Source organism: Pyrus communis, chromosome 15 (genome assembly GCF_041283825.1).
Source record: "Pyrus communis isolate YQ-2024b chromosome 15, ASM4128382v1, whole genome shotgun sequence".
NCBI lineage: Eukaryota > Viridiplantae > Streptophyta > Magnoliopsida > Rosales > Rosaceae > Pyrus > Pyrus communis.
Window position 1 is genome coordinate 24,661,619 of NC_142579.1, and position 19,487 is coordinate 24,681,105.

The following is a 19,487-nucleotide window of genomic DNA, read 5'->3' on the forward strand; positions in this document are numbered from 1 at the left end:
AACGGGTCATTTTAGGTGAACTCGTGAAATCCGTTAATCATCCGTTAACACCCGTTAGTGAAGACTTTTGTGTAAATTCAATAGTCGTAAACCCAAATGGATGGCCCTGTGCGGATCGAACGGCTGCAATCAGCTGGACGCGAAAAGAGACACCTCTCAGATTCAATCCCTCGCGCTCACCTTTGCTACGCCGCAATTCTCAACTTAGCTTTTGACATCCCACAAAGTCTGCAATTCTTCGAAATCCCGAACACCCACTCCGCCAGCAGGGGTGAAATTTGCAGAGGGAGAAGAGGAATTGCTAAAGGTTGTTTTGTCCAGCGTCGACTTAATTGCATTTTTTGCATTCGTCCAAGCTTATCCAAATTAATTGTTGTATGTTGATTTTGCTCCTGAATCAAAATTTTGTTTTTGTTTGAGCGTAATTGCATTTTTTTTTTTTTTTTTTTTTTGTTTGTTTGTTAACCTGGTAAAAAAAAAAAGGTTAATTACAAAAAACTACCTCAAGTATGGGTCAAATGACACTTTCATACCTCATCTTTTAAAATTGACAATGTCATACCTCATCTTACAAATTTGTGTCAATGTTATACCTTCCGTTAGCTTGGCCGTTTATTTCTCAGTTAAATGCTGACGTGGCTTGATCCGGGACCCATTTTTATTAAAAAATTATTAAAAACAAAAAAAAATCATTTAATATTATTTAAATATTAAAATAAAAAAAAAATTATTATAAAAAAAAAAAAATAAAAAAATAAAAACCAACGTCCGTCCCTTCCCCCCCTGTCTCCCTTCTCCCCATCTTCATCTTCTTCCCCTTTCTGCAACTACAACCCAGAAAAACAGAAGAGAAAAAAAAAAAAAAATCAATTTGTTTTCCTTGCTCCTCACCCCCTCTTCTCCCCACACCCACGCACCCAACCTCCCCACCTTCGCACCCCCACCCTCTGCACCCAACCTCGCACCCACTACCTACAACCCCAAAAAAAAAAAAAAAAAAAAAAAAACCCAGAAAAAATACCCATTCTCCTGGGCGAGGAGAAAATGGGCGGCGGGGGCGGCGGGGGGGGGGGGGGGGGGGGGGGGGGGGGGGGGTGGGGGGTGTGTGGTTTGGGGGAATGGGTGTGGAGGGGAGAGGGTGGGTGTGAGGGGGGCGAACTGGGTTGATGCTGTTTGTTTTTTTTTTTTTTTTTTTTTCCTTCTCTCTTCTTCTTCCCTCTTCTTCTTCTTCTTCTTCTGCAGGGGGACGAACTGGGTTTCCAATTGTTTTTTTTTTTTTTTTTTTTTTCTTCTCTCTTCTTCTGCTTCCCTCTTCTTCTTCTTCTTCTTCTGCGGGTTAGGTTGGGGGGTTGGGTGGGAGGGGACGGGTTTGCTGCTATTTTTTTTTTTTCTTCTCTCTTCTTCTTCTTCCATCTTCTTCTTCTTCTTCTTCTTCTGCAGGGGACGAACTGGGTTTGCTACTGTTTTTTTTTTTTTTTTTTTTTTTTTTTTTTTTTTTTTTTTTTTTTTTTTTGTGTTTCCTTCTTCTTCCTCCTCATTTCTAGGTTGCAGGGGGTTGAGTTTGTGGTGGGGGGAGGGGGGATGAACTGGGTTTGGTTTGGTTTGGGTTTTTTTTTTTTTCCTCTTCTTCTTCTTCTTCTTTCTCCTTCTTCTTTTCTGGGTTGCTGGGTTGCAGGAAGATGATGGGGGAAGAGAGAGGGGGGAGATGCACAAAAGGAGAGGGAAGATGATGGCTAATGTTTTTTATTTTTTATGTACTTTTTTTTATTATTTTAATATTTAAATAATATTAAATGATTTTTTTTGTTTTTAATAATTTTTTTAATAATTTTTTAATAAAAATGGGTCCCGGATCAAGCCACGTCAGCATTTAACTGAGAAATAAACGGTCAAGCTAACAGAAGGTATAACATTGACACAAATTCGTAAGATGAGGTATGACATTGTCAATTTTAAAAGATGAGGTATGAAAGTGTCATTTGACCCATACTTGAGGTAGTTTTTTGTCATTAACCCAAAAAAAAAATATTGCTAACAGTTGAAACGGATGATTCGTTAGCTTAACGAGTTGGGTTTGGATAATCCATTAACTTAACGGCTTTAGTTTGAATGTTTCATCAAATTAACGGATCGGATTGGACCCAACCCAAATCCAATAAACCTAACTCGTTTACAGGCCTAGTTCATAGTATACATTCAACCTAATTAAAGGCAAGTAATTTGACTCGTTTAGCTAACCGAATTAATTGGACTTTTTTGGGGTAAAATTATGTACTCCAACACCCCACCCTCAAATCGATAAAACCTAGTGAACAGATCTTTCCTTCTGCAAACTGGTAGTGCTGTTTTGAAAGACCTTTGATTCAACGTCTACGACATGTTTGTTTATAGTTGCATTACCTATTGTGTTTTCAGCTAATCTGTAATATCCTACTGCAAATTGTTTTACAGGAAAATGTGATTTTCCAGCTGAAAAATATGGAGTCACGTTGTCTAGCACTCCAAGTGGAGAGGTTGTAGCTCTTCGGAGAGCTATTGCTTTCAAATCACAAAACCCCTCTTTCATTGTTGTCATGAGGCTCAGTTATATCAACTCTGGGCTCTTGGTAAACTTTATAAAATTTTGTATTCATGTGTCAGTAAATAATATCATTAATATTCTCAATCTTCATTCCCTTTTTTACTTTCTCATTCATGCTATCCTTTGTTATTTTTGTGTTCCTTCCAGTGGTTGCCATCTGAGTTTTGCAAGCTACGTCCTATTAAGAAATCCTGTGAGGTCATTCTTCAAGTTTCGGATGGGAGAACTTGGACTGTTGATTTGAGATATGAAGAAGGAAAGGCCACATTCAGGCGTGGTTGGATGGACTTTGTTTGTGACAATAATTTGGAACTTGGTGACGTGTGTGTTTTTGTGTCAACTAGCAACGTAAAACCCTTATTTGATGTTTTCATTTTCCGCTCTAAAGAAGCTGCCAGTTGTAGCATTGATGAGGGAAAAACAGTGCCTAAGATGGAAGAATCTGATCAAGCAGATGGTGATTCTGTTCAAATCTTGGATGATGATTCTACTGATGACTCTAGTGATGAGTTTAGTGAGGATTCTGATAACAATTCTAGTAATGGATCCAGTGATGATTCTTGTGATAATTCTGTTGTAATATTTGACAAATTTCCATCCCACCAAAGAAAAACAAGTAAGAAATCTTCATTACCATATCCTCAGCCTCAGAAGAAAAGCAGAACAACTACAAGCGGTAAAGCAGTCTAAAATCTAGGATAGAAGTGAAAACGAAAGAACATATATGTTTCTACATAACCATATTATGTTCTTTTATTCTCTTCTTGTTTGTAATATTTTACTTTTTTTACAGGGAAATATGATGTTCCAACTGAACGTGGAGGCAGTATAGCCCTTCAGAGAGCTACTGCTTTCAAATCTCAAAACCCTACTTCTTTTGTTGTTGCCATGAGTCCTAGTTACATCAGCTCTTATTTCTTAGTAAGCATTCCACGAACGTCCATGTTGAGCCATTAAGATTTCGTTTACTTATATCAGTAGAAGAATCATCAATGTTTCTTTCAAAGATTTTCTTACCTTCGCCTTTCTGCATTGTTTTCTTCGTTGTGTGTTCTTTTCAGTTTTTGCCGTCTGATTTTCACAAGCTACATCATATCAAAAAGTCCTGTGAAGTCATCCTTCGAGTTTCAAATATGGGAACTTGGCCCGTTGATTTGAATTATTTTTCAGAAGGAAAGAAGGCCAAATTCGGGCGTGGTTGGATGGAAGTTGTGCGTGACAATAATTTGGAAAGTGGTGATGTGTGTGTCTTTGTGTCGATCAACAACAGCGCTAAACCTTTATTTGATGTTGTCTTTTTCCGCTCTGGACAAGCTACAAAGCGTACCAATATTGACAGGGAGAAAATAGTGCCAGCTGAGATGGAAGCAAATGTTGATGCAGCTGCTGATTCTGTTCAAAACTTATAGCCTGGGACAAATTTCTGAAATGATTTCCTTTTGAACAAAAAATGTCATATGTTTAGGAACAGTTTTTGCTTACCACTATCAATCTCGCTGTCTGCTCCCCTCCTAGTAGCTCGCCTTGTGTTCCACTAACTAACCAATGTTAACTTTAAAAATAAATGTTTTTTCAAAAAATTTAAGAAAATAAATTAAACATAACCAAAAATAAAAACAAGAAAACCCAATAGACCCAACCCTGAGAACCGTCCTCCCCCCTTCATCTCCCCAATTGTCTCTTTTAGGAATAATCTGGTAAATTTGGTTTTGTTTGTTTATCTCAGTCAACTAACCAATTGAACAGTCATTCTTCTAAGTGCACTGCATGATGAATCAGTCGTTTCTTTGTGGTTTATTTATTTATTTATTATTAAACTGATGTAACGAATGGAGCTATAAATAATGTGTTCGAATTCTGATCGTTTTCACGTGAACCACCTTCTAAGCTTAAGTATTCCTCGATAACTTATTACATGCAAAGATTTCTTATGCATGACTATGAAACAGAGCAGAGGCCCTCCTTGGCATACAAATTTAGTTGTGACTATGATGATTGGATTATGGCTTAAGTGTTGATAAACGTGCTTATTTTTATTAATGACACATTATTTAGTTTGTCAATTTTGTCTACAAATTTAATCTCTCTAGCATTACCCATTAGATATATGGGGTGTGGATTTCTCACACATCCATTGTTAATTTATGTCATTTGATCTTCTTTAATTCATTCGATCTGACAGTAGCAAATTAAGAGGATATGTGAGAAGTAAAAAAATGTGTGTGGATAACACATTTCTAAATAAATACAATACTTTAATTGGACTTTTGATATTCCAAAAATGCTACACTTTCCAACCCTTTTTTTCAATAAACATCGCATTATCATAATTGAAGTTGACATTTTTGAAGTGCACATCGAGTTCTACGAAGGGATGAATGGCTTTTCAATACAATGAATATTGTGTATATAAAGTGAAGAATAATGTTAAGTAGATCAATTTTTTAGACCATATTTGTAATTATGTGATGTTGCGTTACCAATAATAAATAAGTACGATAATCAACACTTAATAATTTAATAGAAAATTTTGTTTTAATCTCTATATAAGATTGTTTTTTCAACAGGCCAAATCGGATTAATGGTTTCCGTGGTAATAGGATATTCGGAGGATTACCCATGTGGTAAGAAAATTAAGATTAAACCCTTATGATGAAAATTATTAGCAAAATTAACCCAAAAAACAAACTTCTGCTAAGCTCAGTTAAGTACAAGGATAAAAATGTCCAACCACCCTCTTTATTTCTGCTAGCCTTCTCTTCTTCTCTCTGTGTCTGTGCAATTATACCTCCACGGCAGCACCGCCCTCTTATTTTTAATGTCAACCACACTCTTCCGCCTTTAATGTCAACCACACTCTTTTTTTTATGGAAGCTCCTTTTTTATGTCTGACAAGTTTGCATCAAATGGGTTGCTTGACTCCAAGCCCAGCAGTGATGCCTGCTCCCTCGTCTGCAAGCTCTAGCTCGCCCTCGAGCGCCTCAGGAGCACCGCCCTCTGCATCGGCACCATCGGCAGCCCGAACCTCATCGTCGGCTTCGCCGCCAATTCCGCAACGTCCGCACCGTTCACTTTGACGAGCGCCTTAACCTCTCGTCGGTGAGGCTGCATTCTGCCAATGGCTCCGACGACAACGTGCTTGATTTGAACAGCTTATCGGACGCCGGTATGACTGCTATCAGCGACAGATTACCCAGGCTCGAAAAGCTGACCTTAATCTGGTGCTCCAATGCCTCCAGTATCGGTCTAATTTTGCTGAGAAGTGTAAATTGTTGAAATCATTGGATTTGCAGGCGAGTGTTTGCTTAATTGGCTTTTAATCTCTTCTGTTATTGCTTTGTTAGGGTTGAATTTTAATGCTTGAAGTCTGCAATTCATCCTTTTAAATTTATCACCAGTTAGTTAACACGATCTCTGTTGTGCACAGAGTATTCCAAAGAAATTTGTGAAGAAATATGGAGATAAGCTTTCAAACCCAGTACTGCTTAAGCTTCCAAATGGTTCAGAATGGCCAGTAGAACTCAGAAGATGGGATGGTAAGGCTTGGTTTGACAATGGTTGGCCAGACTTCTCTGAGTTTTACTCTCTACGCTGGTCACTGGCTAGTATTTCAATATGAAGGGAATTCCAAATTCAACGTGTTCGTATTTGATAGAAGTTGCACAGAGATTGACTATCCACAAGCAATGCCCCAGATGGACTCAGCTGATCAAGATGATGATTCTGATGATGATTTAGAGGATTATTCAACCCATAGGGGGAAATCTACATTGCCTTGTACTAGGCCTCACAAGAAAAACAGAACAAGTTCAAGTGGTAAAGCCTAACTCAACATCAACTTACACTATTACATATCATAGTTTGATCATTCAACTTTCGTCAAATGACCTTCGAGAAGTCATTGAAAAAGTTGAAAAGAAATGAAAAATTGCCAAACATGTGTTTCTATTTTTAATACATGTTATTTTGTTTTCTGCCATTAGGGGTTTGCATGTAATGTTCTATATATTGCAATCTTTAACAGGGAAAGATAATTTTCCCGCTAATAAACGTGGAGAAGGCAAATCTAACACTCGAATATTCGAGAAACAAAGACCTGGGTATGTTGGGAGAATGAATCCATTGACTAAGAATGGAAAAGCTACAGCTCTTGATAGAGCCGAGGTCTTCAAATCTCAAAACCCTTCTTCTTTCCATGTTGCCACGAAGCCAACTTATCTTCGACGATTCTTGGTAAGTCATTCAAGACCATCACAAAGTATGTTTACTTGTATCAGTAGATTTCCTTACTCTTTTTTTCTTGTTTTTGTTTTTATTTTTTCTTCAGTGGTTGCCCTCTGAGTGTCGCAATCTACATCTTGTGAGGGATTCTAGTAAGGTTACCCTTCGAGTTTCGGATGGAAGAACTTGGCATGTTGATATGAATTACGATAAAGGAAAATCCAATTTCACTTTCTGTAGAGGTTGGTTGGAATTTGTGCGTGACAATAATTTGGTACTGGATGATGTGCGCGCTTTTGTGTTGAATACCAACAACACTAAACCTTTGTTTGATGTCGTCCTTTTCCGAGCCCATGATGATGGGGAAAAAACAGTGCTTGAGATAGAAGAAGGTGATTTTCTACCCTGCCCAAAATCGGAGGGGAGATCTCCAATAGCACCGCAGTCCCACAAGAAAAAGAGAACAAGTTGGAGTCCGAAAGCTAGAGCTGGTCCTGAGTTTTTAGGAGCCTGGGACAAAATTCTAAATTGAGTTCCTTCTGAAGACACCCTCACAAGTCACAAGTTTCACTATATCTAACTTTGACAATTTGGTGAAATGTCAAACTAGCATAAAACTATTTGGACACTCTTGCTTGTATTAGATTGTTTATCAGCAAATACGTCAGTTTTGTGTATTTAAATAACATCACCTGTTTACTATTAATATTGTAGTGTCACTTTGGTGCTTTGGCAGTGTCAAATGCAATTCTTGTGCTTTGCGTGATAGTTGGTCGATGTGCAGAGTCGCTTGCGTGGCAACAATATGTGTTGAGCTGCAAGGGTTTGAATTGTTGTTTTCTTCGGGTATTATTTATTTTGTATATAGATACTTTTTAAGGTCAAGGTTACGAATTTGGACAATGTACTTTTTACTTAAATATACCATGTTTAGTTCACGTATGTTCTAACTTACTAGGCTTTTTTCATGATACATCGTTGTTTAATTTATAAAATGCTCGTTCAAAAGAGTTAACTTTGGAAGTCGTAACATCTTTTTTGTTAATGAGGTCTATAAGAATGAAAGAAAAATTCTAATGCTAGTGGAAATATTCCACCATATATAGAAGAAAAATAATGTTACGAGCGTGCATGCGCAACATGCTTGATGGAAATAAACTTGTACCTGTCCAGCACTGGGGTCCTTCATTTTTATCTTTTCTTTCTTCTGAGATTACATAAACAAAGGTGCATGCCGTAATCGAAATCCAATTCCGTAAATTGATTCCGATTACGGATATGTAAACGTGCCATAAATCATTTCAAAGTCTGGTAGCAAACAAATAAACTTCACAGCCATTTAAAGGAGGTGGATTGTCTGCCCTCTCATTTCCATACTTTTCCCATGCCCTTCTGTTTGTGTGGTCACAGTTAAGCCACGTTAACATTTTATATTCCTATTACTTTTTGTTTTATTATTTCTATAAAAAAATAATATAAAATATTGACATGACTTAACCGTAACCACGCATCACATGAGGGCATGAGGAGAATATAAAAATGGGACTGCAGACAATCCACCTCTCCATTTAAATGCCTTAAATTTTTTGTTTTCTTTTTGGTAAGAACATCCACTAACTAATATTTTTCTTTTTCTTTTTATATTGTTCAATAAAATATTTTGACATTTTTTCTATATTTTTAGTTGGCTTTTTTTAAGGTAATAAAATATTGGGTAAATTACAAAAAACTACTTCAACTATTGGGCCAATCACAGTTTCATACTTCATGTTTAAAACATTTCAATGTCATACCTCACTTATAAATTTGTTGCAATGTCAGACCTCCGTTAACTTTTCCGTCAAATTGACTGTTAAATATTGACGTGGCTTGAGGCGAGACCCACTTCCTATTAAAAAAATTAATTAAATATTACAACAACAACAAAACATTTTACCACTAGGTGGGGTTGGCTATTCTGTATCATATTCTCCGTTAGATGCAAGTACTCTAAGTCTTTTCTTAGAGTCTTTTCCAAAGTCTTCCTAGGTATTTCTCTACCCCTTTGGCCATGGACCTCTGTCCCATAGTCGCATCTTCTAACAGGAGCGTCAGTAGGTCTTCGTTGCACATGTCCAAACCACCATAACCGATTTTCTCTCATATTTCCTTGAATTTCGACTACTCCTACTTTACCTCGTATATCTTAATTCCTAATATTATCCTTTCTCGTGTGCCCACACATCCAACTAAGCATCCTTATCTCCGTTACACCCATTTTATGTACGTGTTGATGCTTCACCGCTCAACATTCAGTGCCATACAGCATCGCCGACCTTATTGTCGACCTATAAAATTTTCCCTTGAGCTTCAGTGGCATACGACGGTCACACAACACACCAGATGCACTCTTCACTTCATCCATCCAGCTTGTATTTTATGGTTAAGGTCTCTATCTAAATCTTTGTTCTTTTGCAAGATAGATCCTAGGTAGCGAAATTGGTCACTCTTTGGTACTTCCTAATCTCCGATCCTCACCCCTAACTCATTTAGGCCTCCATTTGCACTAAACTTGCACTTCGTATATTCTGTCTTTGATTGACTTAGGCGAAGACCTTTAGATTCCAACACTTCTCTCCAAAGGTTAAGCTTCGCATTTACTCTTTCCTGAGTTTCATTACTATATCGTCTGCGAAAAGTATACACCAAGGAATATCATCTTGAATATGTCCCGTTAGCTTATCCATTACCAATGCAAAAAGGTAAGGACTTAAAAATGAGCCTTGGTGTAACCTTACAGTTATGAGGAAGCTTTCGGTTTGTCCTTCATGAGTTCTTACGATAGTCTTTGCTCCATCATACATATCCTTTATAACTTGGATATATACTACTCGTACTCATTTCTTCTCTAAAATCCTCCAAAGAATATTTCTTGGGACCCTATCATACGTTTTTTCCAAATCTATAAAGACCATGTGTAAATCATTTTTCATATCTCTATATCTTTCTATTAATCTTCGTAAGAGATAGATTGCCTCCATGGTTGAGCGCCCTGGCATGAACCCAAATTGGTTGTCCGAGACCTGTGTCTCTTACCTCAATCTATGCTCAATGACTCTCTCCCAGAGCTTCATTGTATGACTCATTAGCTTAATACCCTTATAATTCATGCACTTTTGTACATCGCCCTTATTCTTGTAGATAGGCACCAAAGTGCTATTTTGCCACTCATTTGGCATCTTCTTCGCTTTCAAAATCCTATCGGAAAGGTCTATGAGCCATGTTATACTTGTCACTCCCAAGACTTTCCACACTTCGATTGGTATATCATTTGGGCCCACTGCTTTTCTATGCTTCATCTTTTTCAAAGCTAAACAACCACTTATTCCTTCCTAATTTGGCGGTAAAAGGAGTAGTTTATACACTCTTCTGAGTTACTCAACTCCCCCAGAGAAATAGTCCTTTCATGTCTTTCATTGAAAAGATTATGAAAACAACCTTTCCATCTATCTTTGACCGCATTGGAGAGGTTATTAAAAACAAAAAAAATAAAATCATTTAATAATTTTTTTTAAATGGAGGACCCACACCTACAATCCCATCCCTCTTCTTCCCTATGCACCCATGTCCCCTACCCCCAACCTTCCTTCACCACCAAAACTAGAACCCCACCATGACTCTCCCTCCTCTTCATCCTCCCTACTCGATCGTCTTCTCCACCCAACCACCTCTGCCAAATTCCAGTCAAGTCTTCCTACTTCTGCAACTTTCTAGAAACCCTTAAATGCCCATCAAATCCTAGACTAATTACTTCATCCTTCAACTCTTTTCTTCTTCTCCTATGGGCTATCAGAACTAAGGCTCAGACGAAGCCCACCCCTCTCGTCGTCGCTGTCCTCGTTGCAGATCGTCTCCGTCGCCGCCTCTGCCACCACTATTGCAACAACGCCAACCGACGCCAATCCCCTTTTTGCGCCCTCACTGTATCGCTATCTCAGAAACCGTAGCTCGACCCTCAACAACTCCATGTACGTCGACCCGCATCAAGAGCCCTGTCAAGAGCTATAACAACTCGAGCTCGCATTCTCTCTCATGATCTCCGTCTTTTTCCTCCGAGTACCTCAAAATCACGGTGTAAAATTTCTGGGATTTTGACTTGGGCAATCTCACCCTTGAGGATAGTGAGGGTGCAAAGTAGGGATTATAAGGGAATATGGTAGAGGAGGAGGAGGAGGATGAAGAGGAGGGGGAGGGGGAGAGAAAGGGGGATGAGGAAGAAGAAAAGAGTTGGAGGACACAAGTGTGAAGGAAGGTTAGGGGTGAGGGACACGGGTGGATAGAGAAGAAGGGGGGATGGGTTTGTAGGAGTGGGTCCCTCATTTAAAAAAATTATTAAATGATTTTATTTTTTAGTTTTTAATATTTAATTAAATTTTTTATAGGAATTGGGCTCCGCCTCAAGCCACATCAGCATTTAACGGTCAATTTGATAGAAAAGTTAACCGAGGTCTGACATTACAACAAATTTATAAGTTGAGGTATGACTGAAATGTTTTAAACATGAGGTATGAAACTGTGATTGGCCTAATAGTTGAGGTAATTTTTTTGTAATTCACCCTAAAACATTTATTGACTAAAAGTTGTTTCTTGTAATTTTAATGTGCTATTTTAAGTTTTATAAAATGTCAGGCTGTTGACCTTAAAAACTACCAATCCTACGTGGCGCGCATGCCGAGTAACTAATAAACTAACAACATCCTTTGGTTATGTGCGGGGCGTGCCAACTCGTCGGCCGAGTTCGGTGGGGGAGTAAAATGTGTTGATGTGGCGTTGGGCACGCTGCTGACTTCTTGATCTTGCGATTGCGGTCGAGGAAGGAACACGTCTCGGCCTTCGGGTTCTAGAGCCTGAAGACAAGGCTACTAGTTCTGCAAAGTTCACAAATTGTATGTTGTGTAAAACCATCTCACACTGGACGCATGTATGTCTCAGATTAGAGGTGAGGTGTATGGCTTATGTGAACATATAGCACAGCTGTAAATGGAAGGGCAATGTACTTAAGGTTGTAGCTAGATAAGAATGAATGTAAACGAATGAATCAATCAATAAAATTAGCAGCTATGATTTGTTCACTCTAACTCTCTGAAAAACACTCTCTGAAAATTCCTTTTGTTCTTTACCTTTTCTCTCATAAGTTTTTACTAGAAATCCATCACATAATAGTTTTAAAAGTTAGTCCGGTAATTAAACTGTATCGACATATTACATGGATAATATGATAAACTGTTGATATGTCATGGGTAATATATCGTGCATAAAATTATCAATTACTGCCTGCACAACGTATCGACATATTACATGCATTTTCAACAATGTCAACATACGTTAAAGAATCGATGTCTCACACTAGGAATCTGGTGCATAAGTTTAATTTTGTCAGACAAAAATTCTAGCTAAGGAAATATCATTAAACTTTACTGGTTTTACTACATATAATATCATTAAACTTTACGGGTTTTACCACATATAAGTGCAAAATAATGACATCCATTAACTCAAAGGCATTTGGATTTTTTATTAAAAAAAAAAAAAAGAAAAAAAAAAAAGGCCCTTCGAATTCATATTTGAGCCGTACTGATATTGCCAACAAATTCTTCACAAACAATTCATGAGTGCATATTTGCTTACCAGTCTACTTAGTATCATTGAATGAATTTAGATTTTGATGGTGGTAAGCAAAAGTATTCAGAAATATGTGGTGGTAAGTAAAAGTATTCAAAAATATGTGGTGGTAGGTATACGGCCAACCTAACTAAAGCTGAAATTTTTGGGGCCTTAGTGCGAAAATGAAAAATAAGATCATCTTTTGTACTAATTTTTAAAACCATGTATTAATGCCATAAACTAAAATTTATAACTCCGAATCATCAACAAAAATCATCAATTTACAAAAACTCATCGATTTTATTGTTTGACTATATTTGTCTCTTTTCTCTATTATTTTTGTTAAATTAGCTGTCCTATCATTTATAGGCTAATATGAAACCTGGCATGTGAATTTGATGTTGTTTGGCGTAACTCGTTTCAACTACATATCTGCTGGCTGGGCTACATTTGCAAAGCGAAACTGTTTGACAGGAGAAGTTCGCATGGTTCCACATCAAAGTGCTCCAAACACGACAGGAATTATTCATACGCAGTACTGCTGCAACTGATTCAACAAATTTGTTAGAAATGAGTAAGTAGTCCTGCCTGTAATTAGTAATTCTAAGTTGGCTTTGTGTTGTACTATTGGGTTTAAATTCCTGAGCGTGTAATATGTTGTACACAGAATCAAATTCAGAAAAACAAAAACAAGAATCTTTCAGTCACTTGACAAAACAACAAAATTGAACATAGAAATGGAGGAAGTGCAGGTGGTCATCGTGGGTGCTGGTCCGGCCGGCTTAGCAACCTCAGCGTGTCTTAATCACCTTAACATTACAAATGCGGTACTCGAAAGAGAAGATTGCTATGCTTCTCTTTGGAAGAAAAAGTCGTATGATCGTTTGAAGCTACACTTAGCAAAGCAATTTTGCGAACTTCCCTATATGCCTTTCCCTTCAGATACACCTACATACGTCCCCAAGAATTTGTTTGTTCAATACTTGGATACTTATGTATCCCAATTCAACATAAACCCTAAGTGCAACCGAAGCGTGAAGTCTGCTTTCTACGATGTGGATTTAGAGAAATGGTGTGTCAAGGTCGAGAACACGCTTTCGGGTGCACAAGAAATGTATCTTGGGAAGTTTCTTGTGGTGGCAAGTGGTGAAAATAGCGTAGGTTATATTCCTCAAGTGCGTGGCTTGGATGGGTTCAATGGGCAGGCCATTCATTCAAGCAAGTATGAAAACGGGAAGAAATATGGTGGGAAAAATGTTTTGGTCGTTGGTTCTGGTAATTCAGGCATGGAAATTGCTTATGATTTGTCGAGTTCGGGAGCTAATACTTCCATTGTTGTCCGTAGCCCGGTAAAACTTCTGCCTGCCTTTTTCTCCCACACAAGGACAACTAAAGTTGTTCCTTTTTTTTTTTTTTGAGCTCCTTGAATGTGCACTCAAATTTGTATCGATCATCTTATTTCAAGTACATTAATATTTAAACTATTGTAAACATCGCAGGTACATGTTCTCAGCAAGGAAATTGTGTTCTTTGGAATGGTTTTGTTAAAACTCCTCCCAGTTACAATAGTCGACATGGTTGTCGTAGGATTAGGCAAATTGAAGTACGGAAATTTATCCAAGTACGGAATTCAAAAGCCAAAACAGGGACCTTTTTATCTCAAGGCTACTAAGGGTCGATCCCCCACTATCGACGTTGGTTGCATTAAGAAGATTAAAACCAGAGAAATAACGGTAAAATAAATTTTAATGCATAATTTATATCTTCATTCTTTATCTTGCAGATTTATAACATTTACTTATGTTGTTGACAATTAAAATAATTAACTGTCGATTAAAAATTTCATCAGGTCTTGCCTTCCATAACAAGCATAGAAGGAAATCTAATCAAATTTGAAAATGGCATCTATAATTGGTACGATGCGATCATATTTGCTACAGGCTACAAAAGCAGCGTTCTAAATTGGCTTAAGGTATGCGTTTATGTCTAATGTTTTCTTAGCATGTACTGAAGAATTGCTACTCTTTATGATATATACAGTCCAAATAACGTTGTTCATTGTTTTCTTGTGAAGGATGACAACTGCTACTTTAACGACAATGGAATGCCACAAAAGAGGTTCCCAGATCACTGGAAATCAGAAAATGGTCTTTACAGCGCTGGGTTCTCAAGCCGTGGATTGCTTGGCATTGCACATGATGCACATTGTATAGCAAATGACATTAGTTCGTGTTTGAACTTACACTACAAGAAAATGGATTGACTGTGATGGATTATCAAGCGTGATACAGTAACATGGCATTCGTATTACATTCATGAATGTCATACTAACCTGCTGACATGATATTAAAGTTGAAGGATTTGTAACATTAATTCTTTACATTCTTTGAATTGATTTTTCAGCGAGTTAATTGATTCTTTGCATTTGTTTTTGGAAGTTGTACCTGCACTAAGTATTTATGTAATACGAATTTACCTGCATTGCATATGATCCATCTTTCTTTTTAAGAATTAGAAATTTTCCTCTTTATTCGCATACAAATAGAGGTAATTAGCATAGCAGTCCGTTGGGATGTAGCTGCTTGTGGTAAGTATTGACTAAATAGGAGAATGCAAGTATTGTCCTTCAGAAACAAAAATAAAATAAAAAATTTCTCACACACTTTGTGTGTGCCCATCTGCTAGTTTTTAATTAAACTATCAATATCTCTTTTAACCCAAATTTACTAACTAAATTACCCTCGCAAACTCAATTCAATATATAAATTTGTCTTTACACCCATTTGGAATATAAAAACACAAAATCAATGTTCTACAACTCATTCAAGATTTGTCTCTCTAGCGACATGTGCTTAGCTGTCATATAATTTCTTTTATAAAATGTTGTAGAATACAATTATATCTGCTACCAAAAGATTCAAATTTGTTCCTAGGTTCATTATCTAATAGAATTTTTTTCTCATGAGATTAACTATTCCACTCTTTCTTTGTTTCTTCAACCGGTATCCTCTTGCACGCTTCATAGCACATGAATGAAGTCTCTGCTGCAGACACCAACTTCATGCAGAGCGTTCTGCTGCAAACATTGAGGCATTTACTTAGGAGAAAAAAACAGTCTCTTATATGCAAGCATCATGGAAAAGGCGCTGATTTTGTTCCTAAATTTAAAATTCTTAAAAAATAAAAAAAAAATAAAAAAAAACGAAATCAAATCAAAGATTTTTTTTTTTTTTTTTTTTTTTTTTTTTGTATAAATCGATTCATACTTTAGTTAGAGGATTTAAAACTTCAAAATCATCATCTATCAATAAAAAAGAGTTTGCTTTTCTCTATGAAAGCGTCTTAAGGTTTGAGCTAGAATGAACGTTGGATAAAGATTGTGTGATGGTAGAGTTTTATTATTAGGTGGGTTTATTGATACATTTTAATTTGATTATTAATTTCATCTTATACTTGATGGTAATTATGCAACAAGGTAGAAAAGACAATTCACATTTGAAGTTTAAGTTGGGTGTAAATAGAGGTTATATGGGTTCAAATAAAATTTTCCAAAAAAATATGAGGTGCCAGACAATCCTTAAAGACTATTTCTTCTCTTTTTGGGATGTTGCGTTCATAGTAGACCTGGCATTTTCAACCCGATCCGTTAACCCGACACGACCCGTTAAAATTAGTTTTCGGATGAATGATAAACGGGTCGGGTGGTTAACGGGTCAACTCGTTAATCACCCGTTAAATAACAGATCCTTTTGGATAAACCCGTAAAACCCGTTAACCATCCGTTAACATCTGTTAGTGAAGACTTTTGTGTAAATTCAATAGTCCTAAGCCCAAATGGGTGGCCCTGTGCGGATCGAACGGCTGCAATCAGCTGGACGCGAAAAGAGACACCTCTCAGATTCAATCCCTCGCGCTCACCTTTGCTACGCCGCAATTCTCAACTTAGCTTTTGACATCCCACAAAGTCTGCAATTCTTCGAAATCCCGAACACCCACTCTGCCAGCAGGGGTGAAATTTGCAGAGGGAGAAGAGGAATTGCCAAAGGTTGTTTTGTCCAGCGTCGACTTAATTGCATTTTTTGCATTCGTCCAAGCTTATCCAAATTAATTGTTGTATGTTGATTTTGCTCCTGAATCAAAGTTTTGTTTTTGTTTGAGCTTAATTGCATTTTGTTTTTTTTGGTTTGTTTGTTAACCTGGTAAAAAAAAAATAATATTGTTAACAGTTGAAACGGATGATTTGTTAGCTTAATGAGTTGAGATTGGATAATCCGTTAACTTAATGGGTTTAGTTTGAATGATCCATCAAATTAACGGATCGGATTGAACCCAACCCAAATCCAATAAACCTAACTCGTTTACAGACCTAGTTCATAGTATACATTCAACCTAATTAAAGGCAAGTAATTTGACTCGTTTAGCTAACCGAATTAATTGGACTTTTTTGGGGTAAAATTATGTACTCCAACACCCCACCCTCAAATCGATAAAACCTAGTGAATAGAGCTTTCCTTCTGCAAACTGGCAGTGCTGTTTTGAAATACCTTTGATTCAACGTCTATGACATCACTACTACAAAAGGATCTTATAGTGTCAGTTGTTGCGTCGGTTTAATATAATATAGTGGCGAATAAGAGACTTGCGACACTCACTGAAGATGGCGTCGTATTTACTGTCGCTTATAAGCGTCATAAAATTTGTATGTTGCTTTTAAACCAACGTAAAAATTTAATGTCGCTTATAACCGACACATATTTTAATATTTTTAAATACTTGCGTCGCTTTAAATAAAATAGTTAGCCCATTTAGAAGGTAAGAACGTTTAATCATGCATCTTAATGTTTGATTGGTTTTCTTAACTTTGAAAAAATAATTATCTAAATTGGACATAATTGTGTAGGCAACATGAAGAATTCTTGAAAACTAAACATCGTCGAGAAAGGTTAACCATGCGACAAATTAAGGAGCTAACCAAGAAAGAATTTCCAGAATGGTTCAAGCAACATGTGAGTTGATATAACAATCATATTATTTATTTATTGTTTTGCATTTTAATTATAACATGTTTATAGTTATTCTGTCAATTTTTATCTTCATACTTATTACAGATGAATTCAAGATATGATGCTTATGACACATTGATATCTCAAGACTTGCATTGGCTAGCTAATTATCCTAGTAGGGTTGTGAGTAGATACAAAAGTCACATTGTTCATGGATTTAGATTTCGTATAAAATCTGTGGATGATAAGCATAAGAATCAAAATTGTGGTGTCTTTGTACCTGCAAATGTTCCTGGAGCAATTGGGCAAGTGAATTGTTATGGTAGAGTTGTAGATATGTTCGAGGTCAAATATTGTGGTCCTACTGAAGCAGGAGATAGGGGTCGAGCTGTGATGTTATTTAAGTGTGAATGGATTAATAGTGAAAGTCCACGAGGAATGAAGATTGATCAATATGGATTTACTATGGTGAATTTCAATCAATTGGGATTTAAAGAGGATCCTTTCATACTAGCATCACAAGCATTACAGGCATTTTACGTGGAGGACACGATTGAAAAAGATTGGCATGTAGCTGTTCGAACTCAGCCAAGAGATTTATTTGACGTATTAGAGGATAGTGATGCTATTGATGATTATGCCATGCCGAACTTGGATAATCGAATTCTTGATAATGAAAATTTCCATACAAGGGTTGGCGTGGAAGAGACTCCCTTTCTTGAATCATTAGTGTTGCCTACCGGGTTCGTTAATCATGCCAATACCGACGATGAGCTAACAGATGATGACAGGGAATAAATATATTAATTATTTTTTGTATTAATTAGACTTTGTTTCATTTTGTATGCTATGATATCTTATCATAAAATTATATTTCTGTTTTTTATTTAATTTTTTTTATTTTCTTGTTTCCTGTCGCTTTTAACCGACGGCATATGTAATGTGTGTCAGACTTGGCGTCGGTTTTAACCGCCGCAACCTTAACCTATTTCGACGCAATGTTAACCTTACGTCAGTTTTATGCGACGCAATATGAGGCTATTTCGACGCAAGGTACCTGTTGTGAATCATATGTATTAATGCGAAGTAAGGACGATTATTTTTTATTATTTGTAGTTTTATACCCCTAATAATAATAATTATATATTAATTTAACAGTTTTATATCCCTAAAAACTATAATAATTATATATAATTATATATTAATTTAACAGTTTTACACCCCTAAAAACTATAATAATTATATATATAATTATTATACGAATTATACGAAACTAATTTCAACGGTCCAACCGTCAAACATGTTTGTATATAAATCGAGATCGTATATGCAAAAAATCGCAAAAAACAAACATTATGAGATCAAGTAACGGGACAAAAATTTTCGACGGTTATCAACAAAAAATGATGATTTAATGGTTATTTGAAGTCCGATTTTGATGATTTTTTACAACTACACTCCTTGAACCTATATGAATACAATGGATGAATTCGATCTTCAATTTAAAATATTTAGACTACATTATATGTCATGATGATCAATGAAAATTGAAGATTTTGTAAAAAGAATAAAATGCAAGCTTTGAGTTACATTGGCAAGGTTTAAACTTTTGAGAAATGCTCATCTAATCCATTCTAGTAAATAACAACCAAATGTTATCAAAGTTATCAAAATAACAACAAATTAAAATAACAATTAGAGTGCAAAAAAAATTAATTTAACATAATATATTCTTATATTACTAAATATTATAAGTTTATGTTATATTTAATATTTTAACATAAATGCTTATAAATATTATTCATTCCATTTTCTCATAACAACTCAAATTATGTTCATCTAATCCATTCTAGTAAATAACAACAAAAAATTATCAAAATAACAACAAATTAAAATAACAATTGCAATGCAAAAAAAATTGATTCAACTTAATAAATTTATTTATTAAAATATTATATGAGATAACATAACTGATTATTTTTTAATTTAGGGGTTAAACTTTTTTATTTTTTTTGTTTTTGTTTTTATCCTTGTTCCCT

The 19,487-nt window shown here is 36.2% G+C and overlaps 3 protein-coding genes and 1 pseudogene across 4 annotated transcripts; all 4 read left to right on the plus strand.

Moving 5' to 3' along the window:
- Positions 1-96: 96 nt before the first annotated feature.
- LOC148690757 (B3 domain-containing protein LOC_Os12g40080-like) lies at positions 97-3,990 on the plus strand. The gene is made up of 5 exons (XM_088685006.1): positions 97-307; positions 2,452-2,606; positions 2,729-3,257; positions 3,375-3,502; positions 3,643-3,990. Exons 1-5 carry the CDS (start codon positions 97-99, stop codon positions 3,988-3,990), a joined length of 1,371 nt encoding a protein of 456 aa, XP_088541132.1.
- A 1,172-nt stretch (positions 3,991-5,162) lies between these two features.
- On the plus strand, positions 5,163-7,703 carry LOC148690758 (B3 domain-containing transcription factor VRN1-like; annotated as a pseudogene). Its single transcript, XR_015956134.1, has 6 exons — positions 5,163-5,205; positions 5,541-5,819; positions 5,875-5,909; positions 6,009-6,397; positions 6,606-6,814; positions 6,909-7,703. The product of XR_015956134.1 is annotated as a B3 domain-containing transcription factor VRN1-like (transcript).
- A 5,479-nt stretch (positions 7,704-13,182) lies between these two features.
- Positions 13,183-14,708, plus strand: LOC137716292 (putative indole-3-pyruvate monooxygenase YUCCA11). The gene is made up of 4 exons (XM_068455763.2): positions 13,183-13,794; positions 13,945-14,178; positions 14,295-14,417; positions 14,520-14,708. The coding sequence occupies exons 1-4, from the start codon at positions 13,183-13,185 to the stop codon at positions 14,706-14,708; spliced, it is 1,158 nt and encodes a 385-aa protein (XP_068311864.2).
- Positions 14,709-17,394: 2,686 nt separating this feature from the next.
- Positions 17,395-18,246, plus strand: LOC148690759 (uncharacterized). Its single transcript, XM_088686780.1, has 2 exons — positions 17,395-17,451; positions 17,554-18,246. Exons 1-2 carry the CDS (start codon positions 17,395-17,397, stop codon positions 18,244-18,246), a joined length of 750 nt encoding a protein of 249 aa, XP_088542906.1.
- The last annotated feature ends 1,241 nt before the right edge of the window (positions 18,247-19,487 follow it).

Coding starts and splice junctions, on each gene's coding strand:
- LOC148690757 (XM_088685006.1), top strand. CDS start 97: ATGGATGGCCCTGTGCGGATCGAACGGCTGCAATCAGCTGGACGCGAA. Junction 2,607..2,728: donor ATATCAACTCTGGGCTCTTG/GTAAACTTTATA, acceptor TGTTCCTTCCAG/TGGTTGCCATCTGAGTTTTG. Junction 3,503..3,642: donor ACATCAGCTCTTATTTCTTA/GTAAGCATTCCA, acceptor TGTTCTTTTCAG/TTTTTGCCGTCTGATTTTCA.
- LOC137716292 (XM_068455763.2), top strand. CDS start 13,183: ATGGAGGAAGTGCAGGTGGTCATCGTGGGTGCTGGTCCGGCCGGCTTA. Junction 13,795..13,944: donor CCATTGTTGTCCGTAGCCCG/GTAAAACTTCTG, acceptor TAAACATCGCAG/GTACATGTTCTCAGCAAGGA. Junction 14,418..14,519: donor GCGTTCTAAATTGGCTTAAG/GTATGCGTTTAT, acceptor TTTCTTGTGAAG/GATGACAACTGCTACTTTAA.
- LOC148690759 (XM_088686780.1), top strand. CDS start 17,395: ATGCGACAAATTAAGGAGCTAACCAAGAAAGAATTTCCAGAATGGTTC. Junction 17,452..17,553: donor CAGAATGGTTCAAGCAACAT/GTGAGTTGATAT, acceptor TACTTATTACAG/ATGAATTCAAGATATGATGC.